The 22212-nt window shown below is 38.4% G+C and overlaps 1 protein-coding gene across 1 annotated transcript in view; it reads right to left on the minus strand.

The window, feature by feature from the left end:
- The window catches only part of GMDS (GDP-mannose 4,6-dehydratase), a 563918-nt gene that overhangs the window by 90622 nt on the left and 451084 nt on the right, over window positions 1–22212 (minus strand). Inside the window, exons 8-9 of the mRNA XM_054018107.1 lie at window positions 10624–10742; window positions 142–238 (exon numbers count right to left, since the gene is read on the minus strand). Coding sequence (XP_053874082.1) covers window positions 142–238; window positions 10624–10742 — 216 coding nt within the window. The remainder of the gene's footprint in view (window positions 1–141; window positions 239–10623; window positions 10743–22212) is intronic.

Genomic DNA, 22212 nt, shown 5'->3' on the forward strand with positions numbered 1-22212 from the left:
GAGCCTAATTTCGAGCATTTGAAAGCTGGCAGCAGGAGTGCAATTAGAACCATTTCCACAGACAGCTGGTCAAATGCAGCAATTTATTGGCTGAATGATTGGATTATTCATTTGCAAAGCTGAGAGAAGGCATTTTCTTACCACTTCAGTTGGCCTGTAGTATTTGTGATCGACTGTCACATGAATCTTGCCGGTCTCCTTGCATCGGCCTACCTCGTTTTCATTCTTTCCTTCCCACCTGTAAAGAAGATAAACATTTAATCAACCCATAATTACTTTAGTGCTCTGATCTTAGTAGCATTTGGCTTGTTTTCATTTATTTGAGGCTGGTGTCAATTCTCTCTGCAGGACTGTATAAACTCATTAACTCCAGGAACAAAGGCAGCAGTTTGACCAGAATGGCGCAACAATGGCCTTTGAAGTCCATGGGCTTTGTAAGTCCTAAAACATGGGACTTCCAAGTTAAACACACAATACTGAAAAAAAATTAAAATAAAATTAGCAGCTTATTGGTATTTCCAATGTCTTATTATCTTCTAAAAGATATGCTCACCTGCTTTTTATTCATTACTTGGTATGAAGTCGATAAAAATGTTATTTTTAAAAATATTTTTTGTTTTTACAACTAAGGCAAAACTCACAGGAAACCAAGTATCTGCCTCTTAATTTACCAAAGCTGAGCTCTGTTTGAGAGCACTATTATTCCATCCTGCCATAGTCTAATTCATGCTCAGTTTAAGGCCAGGTCTACGCTAAAAGGTTAAACTGACCCATCTACGATGCTCTGGGGTGTGAAAAATCCACACCCAAGAGCGATGTAGGTAAGCCAACCTAACCGCGGGTGCAGACTGCACTAGGTCAATAAAAGAATTCTTCTGTCGACGTAGCTACAGCCTCCCGGGAAGGTGGATTAACTACAACAGGAGAATCCCGCTCATGGCTGTAGTGAGTGGCTACATTAAAGTGCTACAATGGTGCAGCTGCAGCACCGCATCCGTGCCACACTAGCTTTTTAAGTGTAGACATAGGCTAAGGAAAGGCTCTTCAGTTTTAAGCCCTAATTCAGCCAGGTAATTAAGCACATGCCCAATGTGAATGGGACTACCCACATGCTTAAAATTAGGCATGTGTCTAACTGAACTGGGGCCTAAATTAGTTTCCTACCTGCTTTGATACTCTAATATTAATGTGGTTTGAGAATTGGCCTGCTAAACCTAGGGTTGTGAGTTCAATCCTTGAGGGGGTCATTTAGGGATATGGGGCAAAAATTTGTTGGATGATTTAATTGGGGATTGGTCCTGCTTTGAGCAGGGGGTTGGACTAGATGATCTTCTGAGGTCCCTTCCAACCCTGATATTCTATGATTCTAATTTGTAGGAGCTTGTTGGGTGTACCGAAACATTTTGTGTCTATGCTTCCCACTTTATCCTTTCAACACGGTTTGCACAGTCCAAACTGGCAAGATCTGAAGAATAATACAAATGACTTGCTGGATCACTAGAGCCAATGTGTCCTTAACTTTGGGGAGTTTGAAAGTCCAGATCGGAAGTTTGTGGATTTGGCCTGTTTCAAAAGAAATTATCAAAAAAATATTAAGATCTGACTCATGAAACCTACAATATTCAGAGTTAAGACTGAAACTATCTTTATTCCTTTAAGCTTGTGCCGAAGCATGGGAGCTTTGAACAGCGGGTGTGTTGCAATACTTCAGCACTAAAGGATGGGGGTAGTGAAATTCCATGCTTTTGTGGGGTTAAGCTCTGAAAAGCAGCACTTGTGATTTAGATTTAGATTATTTAGTTTCAATCATCTGCAATAGGAGAGAAGTGCCCTTTACCTCCCTTTACCTGTCGTGCCCTTTATCTGAAATATATTCATTGTTGCTAATTCTTTTGATTTTTATCATACAATATATGGTATTTTTCCTGAAGCTTCAGCTCCTGGAATCATTTAATTTCATAAGAATCTCAGCTTTCATTAACAAATAAAGAAATAAATTCTAGTCTACATGGTTCTGGAGAAAACCTGAAAATATGACCTAAGTGCACCCTAAAGGTTCAGAATCCAGCAGGCAAATAAAAACAAAAACAAAACTTTTTTTTTTAAAAAATCTCATGATTTTTAAGCCAATCACATGATTTTTTGGGGGGTGGGAAGGGAGGGCTGACTCATGGCTTTTGCATGCTTGGGGCTGGAAACATTTAATTTTTGTATACTGTAGACATTAACTGCACTAATGTTTGCAGCAGTGCTATAATGCCTACAGCATTGTAAAGAGTAACATTGGGATGCTAAATATGATTTGTGATTTAACTTTTGTGTTTGTTTTTTTTGCAGTTGTTCTGCTTGAAGCCTGTAAGAAACATTTTCATTCAGAAGCCAAAACTAACATTAGCCCCTCCCTTTAAAGGGCAAAGGCTAAAAGTAAGTAGGACCCAAATGAGTTTAATAGAAAACCAACGGTCACCAGTAAAACAACAGGAAGTGCTCGGATCAGGAGACATCAGTTGCTGTTGGAGGTCACTGAGCAGTGAGCCCCATTTAACACCCAACAGTCTACAAAAGGCTCTTCAGAGCCAACAGAAACTCACTCACTATTACCATCATCAAAGTTTTACAACAATAGAAATAACTTAAGGGAAAACTCCACCCACTTTGCTCAGTAATGTGAAAAGTTCATGAGGAAAGAAGCATTTCTCAGTATGAACAAAAGGGGAGATGCAACTGCAAACGGACATTTAATTACAACTGGCATCACTGACACTGGCATTACAGCAGTAGAGACCACCTTGATGAAAAGAGACATTACATCTGATACAGACTAGATATGAAGAGCACGTTAATCTAACCTGCTACATACGTTTTTAAAATCACAAGAAAAAAAATCTTTTAATACACAGTGATGTTCTGTAAAGAACAGTTAATAATCTAGAAAAGGTAAAGCCAAGTTAACCCAAGGTCTGGTGGTCAGAGAAAAGAGACATCAGAAACCTTCATACCATCATGGTTTTAGATAGCTAGGCGCTTCAGTCCTAGTGACCCCCTAAGCTTTTGCTTCACAAGGCTGAAGCCTGACAATGCAATAAAACGTACTCGTGGAATTTGGGGAAGACTCTAGGTTAACCTAGATAAATGTACCTTTTTGCTAGAGTGTTTATCTCTGTTTGCTGTAACTTTGAACGTAAGGCTAGAGGGGATTCCTCTGGACTCTTTAAGTTTGATTACCCTGTAAAGTTATTTTCCATCCTGATTTTACAGAGATGATTTTTACCTTTTTCTTTAATTAAAAGCCTTCTTTTTAAGAACCTGATTGATTTTTCCTTGTTTTTAGAATCAAGGGGGTTGGATCTTGATCCACCAGGAGTGGTGGGAGAAAGGAGGGGGATGGTTAATTTCTCCTTGTTTTAAGATCCAAGGGGTTTGGATCTGTATTCACCAGGGAATTGGTGAAGAGTCTCTCAAGGCTACCCAGGGAAGGGAATTATCACATTGGGAGTGGTGGCAGTGGACCAGATTTAAGCTGGTAGTTAAGCTTATGCTCTAATAAATTTGTTAGTCTCTAAGGTGCCACAAGTACTCCTGTTCTTTTTTCTGGTTAACCCAGAGTTTTAGTTAACGAAAGTTAGGTTAAACAGGGTTTGCCTACATTAAAGTAGGCTGGAAAGTGAACTCCCACAATGCTAGAGTCAAAACCATGACCTTACAATCTCTGGCCCTATGTGTACATGACACACTTAGAGGCGGACACACGCGGACACGCTTAGAGACAGTGACTACCCCACCACAATGATTTGATCACCACATCCTCCAAACCAAGAGCAAGATGTTTGGGAAAGGGGAAGGATCTGTCATGGTGGATTGTCCTTCATAATAGATAATAACTTTAGCTGCATTCCAGAACTTGAAAAAAGGATGTGGATGCTGGGAGAGCACAATGATCTTTTTTCTGCACTTACTGATAACCTGGATTTGATAGCCCTTGCTTCCATTCTATCCCCGCATGGCACCTAGACACCTATGGTGGGTGTCTTATAATACTTATCTTACATGAAGTCACTTTTAAGCACGGTGGACACTACCTATGAAAAGGCCTCAGAAATTTCCATGTAAATAAAAATAAAAAAAAAAATCGATCAAGTTTCAAATGTGGATTCAGAGTGTAAAAGGATTCTCACCTCATGAACATTCATACTGTTGGACTCAGTAGAAGGGGTAAAATTTTATTTTAAAAGGTTACTATTATCCTTGTTAGGATTGTAAAACATTATTTTTCCTCTTTAGTCCTGAAGATTAGGATTTCCCCTGCATTTTTTTTTAACCACCATCCTAATCAGCAGCAAGATAATATGCAAATAAAACCAAACAACCTTCCTTCTCTCCAAAACATGAGTGCTTGTGCATTTCACATACAAGCTGTGACATTGAAATGTGCTGTGATTGCAATGGTACATGTGTTTTACTCCGTTTATTTCTGGGGTGCCTGAGAAGTTGATTAAAAATAAAACCTCTCACAAGAGCCGGAAAAAAATCAAAACTTCAGGAAAATCCCACTCATCACTCACAGCTGCACAGACTTTTCAGATTATTGAGTTTACCACCAATATTCCTTTAGGTTGCCCACTCCGTTGGATCTGGTCTGGTGTATTATGAACAGTATCCCAGTATGTGTAACACAGAATATTAATGCATGTCTGTGAGAGAGTGCTGGGAAACAGCAAATGGTGCAGCACTCTGGTCACTGCAACTACAAGTAGTGTGCTGGAGTAGCCCTGACTAGGAAGAGCTGTGCCTAATTGGTGAATTGGGATGGGTTGAGCAGAGCCCAAAGGCTAATTAGCCCATTACCCAAGAGGTAGAAAAGGCAAAGGGAGGAAGAGACAGATCCATAGGCTTTTCAGAGTCAGAGCCAGGAGAGATCTTTCAGGGAGAAGATATCTTCTGTCTCCTCACTCCACCGTTGATCAAACTAAGGATTGTATGACATTATAAAATATAGAGCTGCACAAGTTTGTACAGGTGGTGGTGGTAACACGGTGAATTAACCCCTGAGGTGGTTTGAGCAGAAGATGGTCTCTGAGTGGTTTGTTGGTTGAAAAGAGACGGGAGTGGGACCCCACCCTGTCATGTCACAAAATTATTGCATGTGATTAGATTTTAAATTTGACTCTACAAACCCTAATTCAACTTAACCTAAATTGTTTAATTTAAATTGGGATGAACATCAGTACATGCTTAAGTATTTTGCTGAATAGGGATGAACTTAAGCATGTGTTCAAGTGGTTTGATTAATTGGACCCACATATCCACAATTTGACTGACCACAGTAGAGTAACCGAGTTGTACATTCCCAATATTGCCAACTGCAAGTGTTCAGAAATCATGAGGCAGGTCCAAAACCTCATGAAATTGTCTTAAAAGTTAGACTTAAAATAATATATTTTGGGTAGCTTTTTATTTGCCTTCTAATTTTTTCAACTTTTAGGGTTCACTTGCTCAAGCTTTTGTAAGGGCTAGAAATTTACTTTTTAAAAAAATGAAACCTGAGATTCTCAAAAAATCACTTGACAACAAGAGCAGGGGCTTTAAGAAAACAACCAACTATCATGAGACTCAGGATAAAATTGCAAGAGTTGGCAGGTCTGCATCCTATTAGGAACACTTGTGTTCAGGAGCAAATGTTTTCATTTAACAATTGTGAATCTCAAAAGGTCTGAAGGTTTAGATCAGATAATTACCCAAAATGTTTGGATGAATGACAGGGAGAATGGTCATTGCCTGGTCACTGGTGAAAACACTTAACTTCAGCTCAGTTTTCCCTTCCATGAGCATCTGTACAATGGGAGGGGGAAAAAAATCTACTGAAATTAACTCTTTGTTCATCAGGGATCAGACGGGGCTACTGCACCCTGTCAAAGCATGCTTCTTCCTGTTGACCAAGTTAAACAGATCTCCTTGAGTCTGCAAGATTTCCAACCCCAAATTTTGCATCCGGTTCTGTTGAAAGTTCTTTCAGTACTTCCTGTTTCTGGCCAGGCTAGAAATGCTATGTGAACAGCCGCTCACAGTATTTCAGCACTTTTGGCACATGAAAATAAATATGAATAATTAATAAAGAATCAGTCTGAGGCGCTTGGGCAGTTATTTCACCTGCCAGTTCCTAAAACTCATGTGATCAGAGAGTTCAGAGTGTGTCAGGTTTATATGGTGGTGACTTGATTGCCTGGCATGAGGTGTATAAAGTGATACCACAATACCTACTATAAAGAGAAAGTAACAATGAAAAAAAATCAAAAGAATGAAACAGTATGTATGAATTTACCTAAACAAATACATTTTGCCTGGATATTTTCCATCCTTCACTCTCACATTTTCTTCAGTTTGTGTGCACTTCAGTTCCCTTCTTCCTGATCTGAAAGCTTCTGATTTTCTCATACTGCTAAATACACACAGTCACTGGCCAGACAGCAAGACCTTGTGGTCAAAAGCCAGATGTGAAACCAGTGACTCTTCATGAAGTCTTTGGACGGCTCCCTTTCCCCTTCCCCACATCCACTGACCTGTCTGCTTTGCATTCCTTCAGTAGTCCTTCCAATCTCTCTCACGTGTTCCTACATCCTAATCCTAATCTTCCATTTTAAAATAAAGTTCCACTTCCCATTTGCTGTTCCACATCACCGAGAGAGAAACACACCTGGGCTTCCAGAGGCTCACCTCATCAGACCTTCTTCTTATTATTATAGGGAATCCCATTTGTGGGGTGATCATTACAGACTAGGTGGCAAGTTAACTATCACAAAGAATAAAACATGGAGCCACCATGAGTGTGGTAAAATGTTCATCTTCCTGCATTAATTCTGGCCCTTGAAGCAATGCATATTTCTGTTGCAAATGTACATGCAGTTTTATATTAACAAAAAAAAAATACAACAAATCTTTCCACTACCTGAAAATATATATATTTTGCCATTTGCAGACAGCAGTCTGAAAAGAATTCTGAGTGCTGTAGTGGTTTCAGGCTATCTTGCAATCCTGTTCTAATTTAATAAGATTAATGACAGAAAATTAGTCAAGACAAGCGTTTGCCTGTTTGGTTTAACCCTGCTGTAGTTCAAATTATAGGAGGGAAGTGTTTTCCCCTAGTATTACTTAATTAGTAATAAGTAGAAGGGAAAGTAAAAAGAAAAAAAAGTGTAATGCTTACAGAGGAAAAATATTTGTAGCTCAGAGGCTTTCCTGTCAGTGCAAAGGCCTGAATTAGAATGACTCTGAGCCACTCTATAAATATCATTTCAAATTTCTTCCTGGTAAAAAAAAGTGTTAAGAGAAAAATCCACACAAAACAAACCTGTAAAAATAAACCTGTGTTCATTTTATACTACATTTCAGAGAAATAACACACTAGTCTTGTTGTAGCTATGTATCTAATTATTTACATGATGTACTAACATTTTCCTTTTTTCATGTTTTAGATTAGATAATATGGTAAAATAAAATGTTGTAATCTTTGACTAAGAGAGTATGATGTAACTTCATTGAAAGGTTTATTAGTCTGTACTGTGTGTTTAGCTGCACAAATTAATATGTATGAGAAAGAAAAATGACTCTACAAATGATGAGAGAAGTTTAAATGTGGTGATGGAGCATTCAAAACTGTTTTCCTGGATACCATACACTGCAATATCAAGCAACCAAAGATATGATGGCTGTGTCTGCACTCGAGGACAGGCATTTGTTACTTCACTCACAAACACAAACTAGCCCAGCTGAAGGGGTTAAAGAACCATTGCAGGCTTGCCCTGTCATGAACAGTTTCAAGGCATTGCATTCTGGATACTTATCCCACAGTTCCCGGGCACAGCTTACAGAAGCTGTGGATTTCGAAAGACCACTGGTGCACTGTGGGGCAGCAGTGGGAAGATTTGTTTTCATTTTAAAAATGTAAAAGGCAGCCAGGAGCTTATTCCCAAGAGTGCCATTCGAGATCCTGAAATTTCATAACTCCCATGAAAAACTGATCTCACAAGGAGGGAGGGAGTGAGGGAGGAATCAGCTTTTTCTTGCAGGAGTTGATTTAATGATCACACAGCGCATTCTGGAGCATTGCGTCTTTGGTGCATCATTAATTTTAAAGCGGTAGATCAATAGGACTTACTAGAGTGGAGAAGGTGACTGACTGCCTTGTTAATTCCCAAAGACAATACCCCACCTCTTCCAATTTCAAGGTAACAGGCCCTCAAGGGTTCCACAAAGAGGTAAAAGATTGCCAGCCATCCAGTCAAGAAGACAGCAGTAGTAAGGGGAGAGAGTGAGTGTATATTTTGGGAAGGCATAGAGGCCATGTTGGAACCTAGAAAATCAGGAAGGTTCCTAACAAAAATCTTTCCCAAACCTCAAAAAACTTATAGATTTAGTTCAGTTTAAGAGAAGAGCAATGGTTTTGGGATGTGGACGTGGGTTTTTACATTAAACTAAGCATTTTTGTCTATCCCTATTATCAACCCCATTTAGCTGAGATTATTTGGGGGAAACTATACTAAAATTATCACAACTGTGCTGATCTCAAAGCAAAAGTAATTAGCACTTAAATAATATACATCTTTTTTATGCACCCAAATGGCAAAAACTATATTAACACATTACCTTACTAGATCCATAAGTGAATATATTAGTATTGCCAGATATTGCTTAAGGGAATAGTTAATAAATTCTATCAAAAAGGGCAAAAATGCCTAAGTGATTTAGGAGCCTAAATCCCTACATCTCATTGACACTCAATGGACAGTAGAGACTTTAGTATCTAATGACTTTTGAAAATGGGGTTTTCCTCATTATTTATAATAGGAGCTATTTGCAAAATTCTTTCCCTTTTGCTTTCCTTTCCTTTGCGGGGCAGATGAGTTCAGAGTTTATTTTTTCTTTTGCTTACAAGAATATATCATTTAGCTCTTGATCCTGGAAGTGCCGAGTACACTAGACCAGTCCAGCAAAACTCTTAAGTAGGGTATTTAATTTTAAATAGGTGAGTAGACTTGAAGTCAGTGGATGCCCAGCACTTCTAAACATGAATTTTGGTGCCTGACTTTAGACATCCACATTTAAAAATGTTGACCACCAAGACGTCTTCTTAATGCAGAGCAACATCCAACAGGAGACAGAAGAAAGGGTTCTGGATATCATAAGATCACGCATCTGAACAGAACAACAGTTTCCACAGTAAACACTAATGTTTCACCTGATTTCAATTTAAAACAATACTTACCAGTGAAAGTCAGTCATAAAAAAAGAAACATAATAAATACAGAAAAAAGAAAGAAAGAGAGGAAACAATTCCTAGTGCCCTTGAAAAATGTCACTGTGGTTAAAGTTCACACTGTTAATTGTGTAGAGGTAGAGAAGATGGGCAAGCAAATCAAGAAAGATGCTAAATATTTGAAGAAAAATATCCTAAAATCGAGCTTTGGGGCTGGAAGTTCATTACTATACTGCCCCTCTGAATTTTTCTGAAAGTAAATGCCAAAAATTGAAACCAGACTAACATGCATTAAGGAAAAATGTTATTATCTACCCAACCACCCACTGACTATTCAAATAATATTGTATATATCTGTGCACTTCTGCATATTTATTGAATGTGTCAAGTTTTTGCTCCCAAGTAAAACTTACTGGCCCTGTCAAAAGTTCACCAGCTGCACCAGTGTCTTTGATGGCCTGAGGAAGAGCCCTGGTGCTAGCGTCATGGAAGAGCCTGTGGCTTTCCTCTCCCTCTTCCAGCTGAGATTGGTATGTTGATGCATGGGGCCCAGAGAAGATACAGAAGGAGGGAAATTGAAAAAATAATAAACAATAAAAATATAAATTACAGAAAGCATTCACAAAGCCAGCCTGATTTTATTATCTGGCCTTGAGAAGGAATTTTGTATTTTCAGTCAAACTATGCAGAATATGCACTGTAAACTTTCTGCACCCACAGCTCAACATTTTTATGGCTCAGTAGGACAAGAACTAAGAAGAATGCAGAGCGATGCTGCTATATAGTCCCAGCAGCGTGGCCAACATGCTGCCACACAGAAAGGAATCAAGTTTACAGGTGTGACATCTTAAACTGGCGGACTCTGGGAATGTGGCTGAAGTGGCAGTTTCTGTTTTGGGACTGGTGATGAGGACAAAAGTGCACCAACAATAAAATGTGTCTAAAACATCCATTCCCTACGAGCCAGTACAGAATGGTATAGCACTGTAATCTCAGCCGAGGTGGTCAGCCCTCCCAGAGTAGGGAGGGCAATGGTGTTGGGGAACTGAGGGCAGGAAGATGGGATTTACAATGGAAAAGGATCAGCCTATAAGAATGCCGAGGTGAGATATCTACAACCTACCCCACCTGGAGTGGATGAAATTCTGCTAGATGTGTTTTTGGTGGAGGGGAGGGTGCTGGAGCAATACCCTGCGGTTGGATAGGCTGAGCGAGAGTCAGTGATTCAGATCCAGAGGCCTTATGTTACAAACATAAGAAACGTGAAAGTGAAAAAGAATACAAAAAAAAATATTGCTATGTAATGGCAAAATCAAAGCCACATGTCAATAGTTGATACGATTCAGAAACTGCTAGCTCCTATTCATACTTACACAATGGTTTTCCCAATGTGTTTAAATGACTTCTCCACAAATTCACGGACACTGTGGACCTCCCCAGTAGCTATGACAAAGTCCTCTGGCTCATCCGTTTGCAACATCAGCCACATAGCCTGCAGAAAGATAAACAAATCCAGATTAAGTGCACCTGTAAGTGGGCCCTTTTGTGCATGATCTTATATTACCACATTTTGATTTGCAGATAATAAGATATATGTATGCATGCAACTGGGGAAATTAGCACTTTTTAACACGAGGCTGTTAGCTAGTTCAGCACAACTCTTACAAGTGACTAATTGGAATTATTTCACATTACAGAAAATTGTCTGTAATATACCGGATTTTCTCTGTTTCACACCAGGGATTTCTGGGGGGGATATTTTAAATCAAGACTCAGTGTTCAAAAGTAGACAGTAACGCTTAGGAGTAAGAACCCATTTATTATAAACCTTACATTTATTCACATGTAATGGAAAGCGAAATATTATATACCCCCCCTCCAATTTAAGGGATGTTGTCAGTAGGGCAAAAACATAGAACTACCTAACTGTGGTCAAATACATTGTTGACTATTTTAAACTAGATTTAACCCAAATAAATACAGGACAGACAGGACCAATATTTTCATAGTGCATTATTTCAAATTCAGCTATTCTTCCTGCACACACCTGGAGATGCGTTACCTAGGGAGGTGGTGGAGTCTCCTTCCTTAGAGGTTTTTAAGGCCCGGCTTGACAAAGCCCTGGCTGGGATGATTTAGTTGGAAATTGGTCCTGCTTTGAGCAGGGGGTTGGACTAGATGACCTCCTGAGGTCCCTTCCAACCCTGATATTCTATGATTCTATGCATCTGAAGGTGTGGCAAGCAAGATTCCCCTTTTCAATGTATGGAAATACTAATGGAGAAGTTAGGCAAACACTTAACATTCTCTTTCAAAGAGTGCAGGCTGTGCAAAGATCAGAACAGTGACCAAAATCAGAACTATTTCTAAATCACAACTTCACAGATTACTACTATTGTTATTTGTGTTACATTTGTGCCTAGAGGCCCCAGAGGAGATTCTGTGGCTTCACTGTACTTAGCACTCTTCAAACACATAATGAGAGAGAATGCCTGCCCCAGACAGTTTCCAGTCTAAATAGAAAAGTCAGACAAAGGGTGGGAGGGGAAACAGAAGCACCCTGAAGTAAAGTAATTTGCCTAAAGTCACACAGCCAGTCAATGTCAGTAATAGAACCCAGGTGTTCTTACACCCAATCCAGTGCCCTATCCATGAGACCACACTGCCACCCAGAAACTATAGATGGAAAAAATAAAACTATCACTCTAGGTCAAAGTGATGGAAACACTTTATTTCCTTAAGTTAGAAACAGGGAGCAATCGATGCACATCAGAGCCTTCTTTTAATAAATAATCAGTACACAAAAGCAAAATAATTCATTTCTTTCTCCACAGGGTAAAAGGAATTGCCATTTTCTTATAGTGTAATCCACAATGCTATTTGCATTGACCTCTTCACGTCAAATTTAAAGAAAACTTTAGTAGGTCCCCAGATGCTAGTGGATTCTCTGCCAATCAGATTAATAAAAGCTTTGGGACAGCTCCGTTTCTCTCAGTAAATACCACCTGAGAAGTTCAATTCTTCTCTCCCGCCACCCCGCCCTTTCAGTAAATTAGTGTCAGGCAAAGCAAGAAGATATACTCCCTTCAAATTATTTTATTTGCAAGTCATTTTGCTTCCTGTTGTTTCTTTGTAGCTTTAATATTTCTGCGAGATTTTATTAACACGCTCCTTTTGCCTCTTGAAAGTGCACGGAAGGTGGGATTTTGGGCAACTCCTGTGTATGTCCTTGACATTAATTGTGCTTCAGGGATGTGGCATGCTGGGTGGGACAATGGCAGCAGCTTTATTTTTCCTCCCCAGGGTTGAGCTCTCTAGCCAATGACGCAGCAATATACGATTGACTGATGAAATTCCTTCTGCTGGCAAGAGATGTCTTAATTGCTATCTTTGATACTATCTTTCTTGGAACATTTGGGTTTTTGTTTTGATTCACAAGGTTACAGTAAATCACTGACACCCTTTCTTTCACGTCTGACTAGACTTGTAGGGTTCACAGCCATACCAACCTTCAACAGAGCAAAAAATGAATATTTCAAACATGGGACTAATCCTGAAGTCCTAACTCAATCCCTGATCCCACAAACCTTTACTTACCTAAGTAGACCTACTGAAACCAACAGGATTGCTCAAAGGAGTAGGCACTATCTGAGTGAATAAGGGACTGTAGGATCAGACTCTCAGTCCTTATTCAGTCAGTCAAAATTCATACAGACTCTCCTATTTCCATCAATGGGACTTTTGCAAGAGTAATTAAATCAGGATATGGCCAATGGTATTAGGAGGAGATTTTAAAGCAATTTTCTATGATTTAATAACACGAATATTTTAATTTTTGCACAATTTAGTGTGGCATAGTATTCACATTGCCAAATTAAAAACCAAAAAACGCAGTCAATACAGCATCAGGTATTTATGTAGTCACTGTTATTTTTGTGTGATGCTTAATTGCATTTTAGCTACAGAAATATATATATTTCACCCACAAAAAAACAATAACCACATAAATATTTGATGCTACTTTGGGTTTTTTGGTTCTTAGTTTGGCAACATGAATGCTCTCTCTCTCCCTATATATATATTAAAACTTCCTACCAGCTTTTTTGGATTTGCTTTGTCATGCTTTTCTACCATTTCAAAGAGCAAGCAAATCTTGGAGCATACATTGTGGTACATTTCTACAGGATCAAGCTTGTAATGATCAAATAACACAGATGCTGTTAAACTAAAAGGAACTTCTCCCTGAATTTCTGCTAGGAAAAGCAGTGCTTGGAATAACGATTACTGGAAAATGTATCATGGTTTGTCCTTTTCTTTTCTTTTGGCATTCAATCCATTTTATAATTAGCCCAATCAAACCAGTGAAAAGTAACATTCTAATAATTATGAAAAAAATCATTGATTGTTTTAACAAGGAGGTAAAGAGTTGTTCATTTGAACATGTCTGCATGCAGTTTTTGTAAAATAAAGACAAAGGCAAGCCAGTTGGCAGAAAATACTTCAACAAACTCAGCACCAAAAATGTTCATTTCTGCTGTTACATATTATGTAGCCAATCAGAAATCTGTGTACAAGAAGTAGCTACACACTTTCCCTACAGAATGTGTCAGGAATGTGCTCTTTTTTCATCATACTATCAGAGGCCCTTGATCTATCAATTTCTAGACATTTCCCGTAAGAAAACATATTGTACCACACTCCAGGCAGAGAACAAGAATAAGGAGGGAGAAGGGATATGCAGCTCCAGATTTAATTGTCATTACTGAATGGTTTACTGGTTTTAACAGAGAGGAACAGCTTTGTTTAAATTTCCACTGAGCATAATTAATGGTTATTGACTGGTAAATGAAGAACAGGTGACACTCTGAATTAGAAGATAAATGATCTTGTGTTCTAGCGTGATAATGGCTTAGTAATTGCTACAAAGCCGCAGCCTAGTGTGCCCCATCATAATGCTAGATCATGTCCAGAACACAAAGGCCTCTGTGTGAAAAGTATTCAGCCGTTCACCTCCTTATACAGCTGCACAGTGATTTGGTCCATTTATTCTCTGATGGACTGCACAACTGAGGCAAAAGTTCACCAATTCTCACCTTCCTGTTCACATGCTGAACCACATGACCCATGACATGCCCGGGCTTCAATCTATGATAAAATCATTGCCCAGCTCTGGCTCTTGGCTATCTTTTAACCATCATGAGGTCACATATTTTAGGAATTTTTGTGGAGTGGAAAGGGGGGCATGGTTTTTCCTAATTTTCTCTGTAGGTTTTTTTTTTATATATCCCTAATAGGCCGACAGAAAGTCACTTATCACAATACATATCTCTAACTCTTTCCTTACTCTTTAGATGGATTTGGTTACCAAAATGTGGTTAAGGCTGAAGAGGAGGAGAAAACTATTACAGAAACTATCCAGGCTCTAGCTCTCTTCAAATCACATTGTTCCTTTAATGGCAAACGTACAAAACATATTTTTCATATTTGAACTCTTTTTGTCTCTGCTCTAGTGACTCACAAAGTCGAAAGGCAATACTATGTCATTTACATTTAAAGACAGAAAATTCACTGTAGAAGACTACATAGCAAGTTTAACATGCGGATGCACTTTTGTGATTACGTGAGCTGGATATCTGTTCTGCAAGTCTTAACTACAACTGCTGCCAAAACTTTTTTTTTTTTTTTTTTTAATATATATATATAAAAAAAAATTCCCTCCAGGTGAGGAACTCTAATTTCAAGCAACATTTCTAAACATGAGCCAGTTTTCTACGAGGCCAACACCCATTTAGAAGTCTCTTGCTCATAGTGTTGTTCATGTTCACACCTGGATCAGTGAAGGGGAAAACCTGAACTGGACTAGCACAGCCAATACATACTAATTCCGTACATGCCTCTCGTACTGTGATTGTGATGTGTGTGTTTGTCTTGAGAATCTGCAGTCTGTTGCACTTGTGCCTCACCATTAAATTCCAGTCCAGCATCCCAGCCAGAAAACACTTATTAACTGTGCTGTCATCCATGAATAACAAGACTTGTTAATCAAGGTTATGTTTAACTATATTTATTTGATTCCTTTCTTTAAATCATCCACTCCTCTACTGGTGGCAGTGAGCACAGTATATTGTTAGAAATCAGCTTAATTAGGGGCCTGTCTGTTTAAGAAGAAGAAAAAAAATCTAAACCTCAAATAGTGACTATGGTTTAAATGACAATTGATGATTTCTATTGCAGAAATAAAATGCTAATTACTGATTTGTCCACAAAATTAACAAAACCTTTTTTGTGTCTTATGTGGTGGCAAGTCCTAAATTCTAACAAGATGTCCAAACACAGTCAGACAGATTGATGTGTGTTACTTAGAAAATATAGCTACCAGTGATTCTGATACATTTAATTGTTGTACTCCACCACTACAGAACATATGCATCACATGAAGTCACATTTCTATGTACCATACACAGTCCTGCAATAAAATGAAAAACATGTTCTAACCACAAATCAAATGTACTTACTACAGGAGACTTAACAGATAGCATGGGTCTGATGCAGAACACATCACCCTAACGGTACAGAGACAGACACACTGACTGGTGGCTGTCTAGTTCTATTTATTTTTTGTGCGTGGAGGGCACAGGTTACCTCAAGTCTGCCAAAAATTAGGGAGTAATTTGTGACTCAGGCAAAAAACATCACCAGTTAGAGAGACTCAAGAGTACACTGCCGTTATTTATAGCAATTCTGTTTTTATAATCTTTCATACTCCACTGTCTAGAAGTGGACTGAGGAATTCAGTGGGTTGAACAAGGCACTATGGTGATTCAAAGTCTAGCTACTTCGCTGGGGTCATCACTGAGCAGCATAACTGAACATTTTCGCCTCAAGTGTGAGAAGATGTTACAGGGGTCATATGGTGGGATGGGAAGTCAAATATCCTGTTTCCCCAACGAGGCCAGCCAAGGGTCTGGCACAACTGCAGTTCCTGCACTGACAGTGAGGGACTATTTCTTTTGTGCCACAATTGATCCACCTCCCTCTGGAGACTGTACTGTCCCATGGAGCAGGTCAGGTGCCTTGGGGGGAATAGCAGGTTTCCCTATCCCCTGCACCCTGGCTGCTTGGGAAGGTATTATGCCCTCCTCTGACTCAATCCTTGTCTGAGCTACCCATAATGTGAAGTGGCTCCTTACCACTATCTTCTAAATCCAGTGCTAAAAGGCATAATTGGGCCTTTTATGAAGTAACCCAGACTAGCAATTGTTTCTGAAACTACTAGATAAATGGATATCAATGATTGCTTATTAGAAGGAAACTTAAAATGAGAAATTGGGAATGATGGCTAATATTTGCTTCTTGGGTTCTCGGACAACTTCAGTTTTGGACCTAAATTGCAATGATAGCACCCCTTTAATTTATTTACCCTCAGAGAGGGTAAAAGGTGTTGTTATTGGTCTGAGTCACAGAAATTTGACTGACTGCTTACACCACACTGTAAAAAGTATAGGTGTGTACTAAGTATACAAACAGTATGCATGAAAGCACACTGGATAAAGAGGGGCAGTGATACATACTCATTCTGTATGCCAGAGTGAACAGCTTAATATGTAGATACTGTACATAATACAAACCGAAACACAAAAGGCTGAAAAACATCAGTGAAGCTCAGTTACAGTAGAAAATGCCTTATGAGTCATATAAGCTGATTCCATCCTAAAGACAATATAAAACCACTGGGTGTGATCCTGCAGTCCTTACCGCAATGGGAGTTCTGACTAAGTAAGGATAGTAGCACTTGGCCTACTATTAATTCTGGTCACTGACAATGTTATTTGGACAAGACTTATACAGCAGCAAGACACCAAACTACAAGTGTATTCTGCCTACTATGTTTTATCAAAGAAAACAGCAGTGACGTATTGACAGTATTTTAACAAGGGGATCTCACCAAAAAAAGTTCCCCCCTTTTATTCTGTGATATCAGGGCCACTTGAGTATGTGTAACTGATCTAGTCATTTGTTTTCCCATTGAAACAAAAATAGCTTTGTGTAATCATAATCAAGAAGGAAGGCAACATGACCAAATTAACCTGCAGTTTTCTAGAAATAGTGATCGTTTGTTCTTGAAGGATATACTAACTATGCTGGACGTACAGAACAATGTATAACCCCAAAGGGAGGCACTCTATGTCAGGACCAAACAATGTATTTTGGGTTCCTAACATGAGGCAACTAATTTTCAGAAAGTGCTGAGCACCCCACACTCTGAAGATTAAGTCCCTCTATGGTGGCTCAACCTGAGCATGTAAAATCACCAGCAATTCCTGAAAATTTAGGCTATTCTGTAGACAAAGCAGTTCCTAGCTCTATTAATGTGACACTTTTCATAGCACTAAATTCTCTAGAAGTTTTCATGAATTTTATTTAAGTCTCTCTACCAAACGTAAATAGTTGAAATATAATTAGCTCAGTCAGAACTATTGTTGTCTGTGTTTCTTTCCCAGTAATTTAATACTGAACATAAAGATACCCATGTTTGAATACAAGTTCCCCCATTTTCACTGCATATTGTATTCAATGGTTACCACTTAGTGCTTGTAACATCACAATTACTTCCACTGTGCACAACAGTGATGTTACAAACTATTGATTTTGGTATCACTAACCAGAGACTTTTTTTTTTTAAAAAGGAAACAGAATCAAGATGAGAAAAATTTCTATTGAGAAAAAACACAGTACTTGATAGAATAATGGACAATGAAATACAAAATAACATCTAACATAATTTTAATAGATTCTGACCAGATATTTAAGTCCCTCGGAGTGTACCAAGGAAGTTCTTTGTCACCTCTTGCCTTACAAGCTTTTTCAGAGGCCCACAAAGTTACAACCAACAAATTGTCACAGAAGCAGTTTAAAACATTTTTCAGTGCTGTACCCAACCCATAAAGTTGGGATCCAGATGTGAACTTTCTCAAAGTTCAATGATGTTCAGATAAACAGTTTTGGTTCAGGTCCTTTTCTATTTTTTTAAAAGTTTCAAGACATTTAGAGACAATAATCCAACAATTCTAAAGTCGCTAAAATAATAAAATATTTGATAATCTTTGTGGAACATCTTAAATGAAAACAATATCAATGTCTAATGAAACAAAAGCCCTCACACCAGTCGGAAATACTAGGAACACTGTATAACTCTTCTCTTGTAAGCAGATAGTTCAATTGTTTTACAACTCTCAGTAAGGACTCATGAGACATTAATAAGGCAGTATTATTAATAAAAACCACAAGTAGTATAATCCTGATAAACTTGAAAGGTCAAGTTCTGAGTAACCTTCCTTGTCAGTGCAACACAACACTTTTCACATTCATTTTAGGTGAATGCACAATGCTCTTATTGTGTTGTCAAACACTAAATTAGTATGGTTGATTGGTGTTTGATATTGTGTTTGATTTTTTTTTTTGCTTGTGTCAATGAGTGTCAAAATATTGTTCTTTTAATACATAAAAGTATTTGTATAAAGCTTTATTGCTGATCTTTAGATGACAGCCAGAGGCAAAATAAAGCAATGAAGTTGCTTGTTGGGAAATCTCACTGACAATGAAAATTAAGAAAGCATTTAATGTATTTAATTTTTTTCTAAAAAAAAAAATCTGTTCATTTTTTTTGGCAAAGTCCACAATGAATTATTTACCTTTCAAGTGGTGAAACTGAAAGTGATGTGTATGACATGAAAGTAATATCAATGAAAATGTACAGAGAAGATGCAAATAAATTCAGTTTCTTTCATTTTTCTTTCTCAGATCATGAACATTAATAAAAAAGTGTTTTAAATCCTGATATATTTAAAAACTAAAATCCAAATTATTATACAGAAATTTCACAGTGTCCTGAGGCAGATGAGGGACCATCAGTAGCGGATAAGCCCAAAGGTAATATTCCTTATTAAATTATTCCTTCATGTACCAATTACAGAAAGCAATCAATTATTTTCCATCACTCATGTTTATCTTAGCTATACAAAATCATAAAGCAAGTCTAAATTTCCCAGGCTCCACCTAGTAGATCGTTCTAAAAGAAGATATTTACAGTTTCCCTTTTTTTCCCTTTAAAATTAATTTTCCCTGCTATTTTTACATGAATGAAAGACAAAATACCATTTCATAAAGAAGCAGACTCCATTTGACAGGATTACTCACCGCGAAAGAAAAGGGTTGCACCTAGGTTGCGGTCAGGGTAGAACAGTCTTAGGGATCAATGCCAAGAAGGGCTAGTCAAGGCCATGCTCTTACCACAAGAAACCAGACTAGACTTTCAAGTCAAGTGTTGGCTTGTTTCTATAACAACTTGATCAGCTCCAAAATAATAATCACAATGCAGGTATTGACTGCAAAAAGTTTATGATGCAACATTTGGCTGGAAAAAGATTCTGGTTTCCATTTATAATGCTTCTGTGTTTCTGAAGTCAATGGGACTGCTCGCATGCTTAAAATTTATCACATGCTCTGCTCAGGGCCCAAGAGGCAGCACAGTCCATGGGTCAAAATACCTAGGTTCTATTCACGGCTCTGCCACTGATCTGCTGCATGACCTTGGGCAAATCTCTTTTCTCTCTGCATCTGTTTCTCTTCCCACCCTTTGTAATTGGGATTGTAACTCCCTCAAGCTAGGGACTGCCGGTCATTATGTGTTTTGTACAGTGCCCCTCACAAAGTAGCCCTGATCTCAGATTGAGCCTCTATAAAGTAATACCACCACCACAGTGCTCAGCACCTTGCAAGATCACACTGTTAGAGCTCTAAGCACATACACACTGGCTAAGAGATAAGTAACTGAAGGAGGTGATAAAAGTTGACAGGTATTTGAAGGGCATACATATCAAGGAGGGAGAAGAATTGCTATAATAGGAGTAATGGGATAAAATTAAGAATGGGAAAATTTAGACTGAATATCAGGAACAACTTGGGGACAGTGAGATCTATTAGGCTGTTGAGTAATCTAGGTCAAAGGCGTTGGAGGTCGTCAAGATACTAGGGCCATTTAAAGCCATAATGGAAAAACCCTAGAATGTAATGTATGAAACAATTTTGCATTCTCAGGGAGATAGAATGGATGAGCTAATAACGCTAAAACAGAATATCTGACTTCTGCATTTAAATTCACTTTTCCCTCAAGTATTAAAAATTCTCCTGCTTCTAGCATTGGTACACTATATGACTTTCAGTTATTGTCAAAAGTGTTAAAGGCTTTAAAGTGATCTCAGACTGCTGAATAATAATCTAAACAGCTGACAGAAAATGTTAATTTACTCATCCTGAGGAAGAGGTTTACTGTGCGTTCCATTCTTACAAAAATAAACTGGTACGTATAATCAATCTGTCAAAACCACAGTGTGCTCCATTTGACAATATCAGTGAAACTTTACCTTCTAATTTATTCCAGTTTTCAGTTCTCTGCATACAAAGTTCAAAAGAGAAAAGGTATGTTTTCATCTCTTCCTCACTGGCTGTGAAGCACTGGGAACAAACACAGCTCTAGCAGTGTTTTTAAACCAACAGCTAGAATTCACCAAAATGTATATCATTAGGAGGCAAGATGCAAAAGCAGCCTTATTTTTGGATCAGTGGAATTTTTATTTTTTGTATACGAGATCATTTCAGGAGATAGGTTTGAAATAGAATTCCAAAATGTTATTTGCTGGGGAGCAAGTCAGGGAGCAGTCTGGATGGTTCTGGGAATTGGTAATGGGATACAGCATCTTTACCTTATGTCACAAGTTCAAATCCAGGTCAGTAGAAACCAAAGTTGACACCATCTGATTCAGTGGCCTATGTACAAGGGGTTTGGTGGTCTTAGTCCAACTGCTAGGAGACAAGTGTCCACCTCACAAATTCACTAGTGCAATTGGTATTAATTGGCACCATTGCTGCCAGTCACAGAAGAGTAAAATTCACCTCAGTGCAGAATACCACCACAAAACCTATGTACCACTTAAGCCCTTAAAAAAAGAGCTCGACACAGAGGTGAATTTCATCCAGCAAATGTCAAACATTAAGTGATCATAGAAACAGAGTTATGTACGTTAGCTTATAGAGCTCAAACATAAATGGATAACAGCTTATCAACAAACTAACATGCAGTTCTCTCCAGGCCACATTTAACATGCCCTATGTAGGTTGCCCAAGGAAGCCTGCATTGTCACTCCCCTTGCTGTACTTATTCTGTGCATTCGATCTCCGTGATGGTCACTCAGCCATTTTTCTAAAACACTGAATGTACTTACAACTCTATTAGCATTAATAATAACAGTTATTAATTACACCAGAGCCCAAAGCAGAGCTTTTCAATTGTATCAATAAACTGGAGATACAGCTACTTTTTATCAGCAGCAGGCACAGTGGAATATAAACTGTTATTCAGCTTGTTCCCAGCAACGAATATAGTACTGGCATTTCTGATAAACCCTTAACGAAACAGCGTGTGTTCTTTTATACACTATGGAAGCATTTCTATTTAAAACCATGGACTTGTGGGTGTGAGACTGTAAACACATCCACTTACCCAAAACAGAATTAAAATGTGTCTTCTATTAGAGTCAGGAGAGCGGTTACTAAAAATGCAAACCATATGAAGTTCTAAGTGTATTCATGTTTGGTATCTGTCTCTGTATAACACATACAATATATTTTCACATGCCTAGATGAAGTGGTGACAAGTGTTTTACCACGTTATCACAGAATAACCCAGCAACATTACCACACTACAACTTAACACTTGTAATAAATCTGCATGCTGCATATACATGGACAAAAATCATCAGCTCTACCATCCAGACATCATCAGGGATAGAACTCGGAATTTCAGCACCTCAGACACAGGCCCTTACCACTTGAGCTAAAAGAGAAATTTCAAAGCTATATGGGCAAGTATTAAAGCTTGTCTCTTCTGTAGGCCAACCACTAGA

The sequence above is a fragment of the Malaclemys terrapin genome, chromosome 2 (genome assembly GCF_027887155.1).
Source record: "Malaclemys terrapin pileata isolate rMalTer1 chromosome 2, rMalTer1.hap1, whole genome shotgun sequence".
Lineage (NCBI taxonomy): Eukaryota > Metazoa > Chordata > Testudines > Emydidae > Malaclemys > Malaclemys terrapin.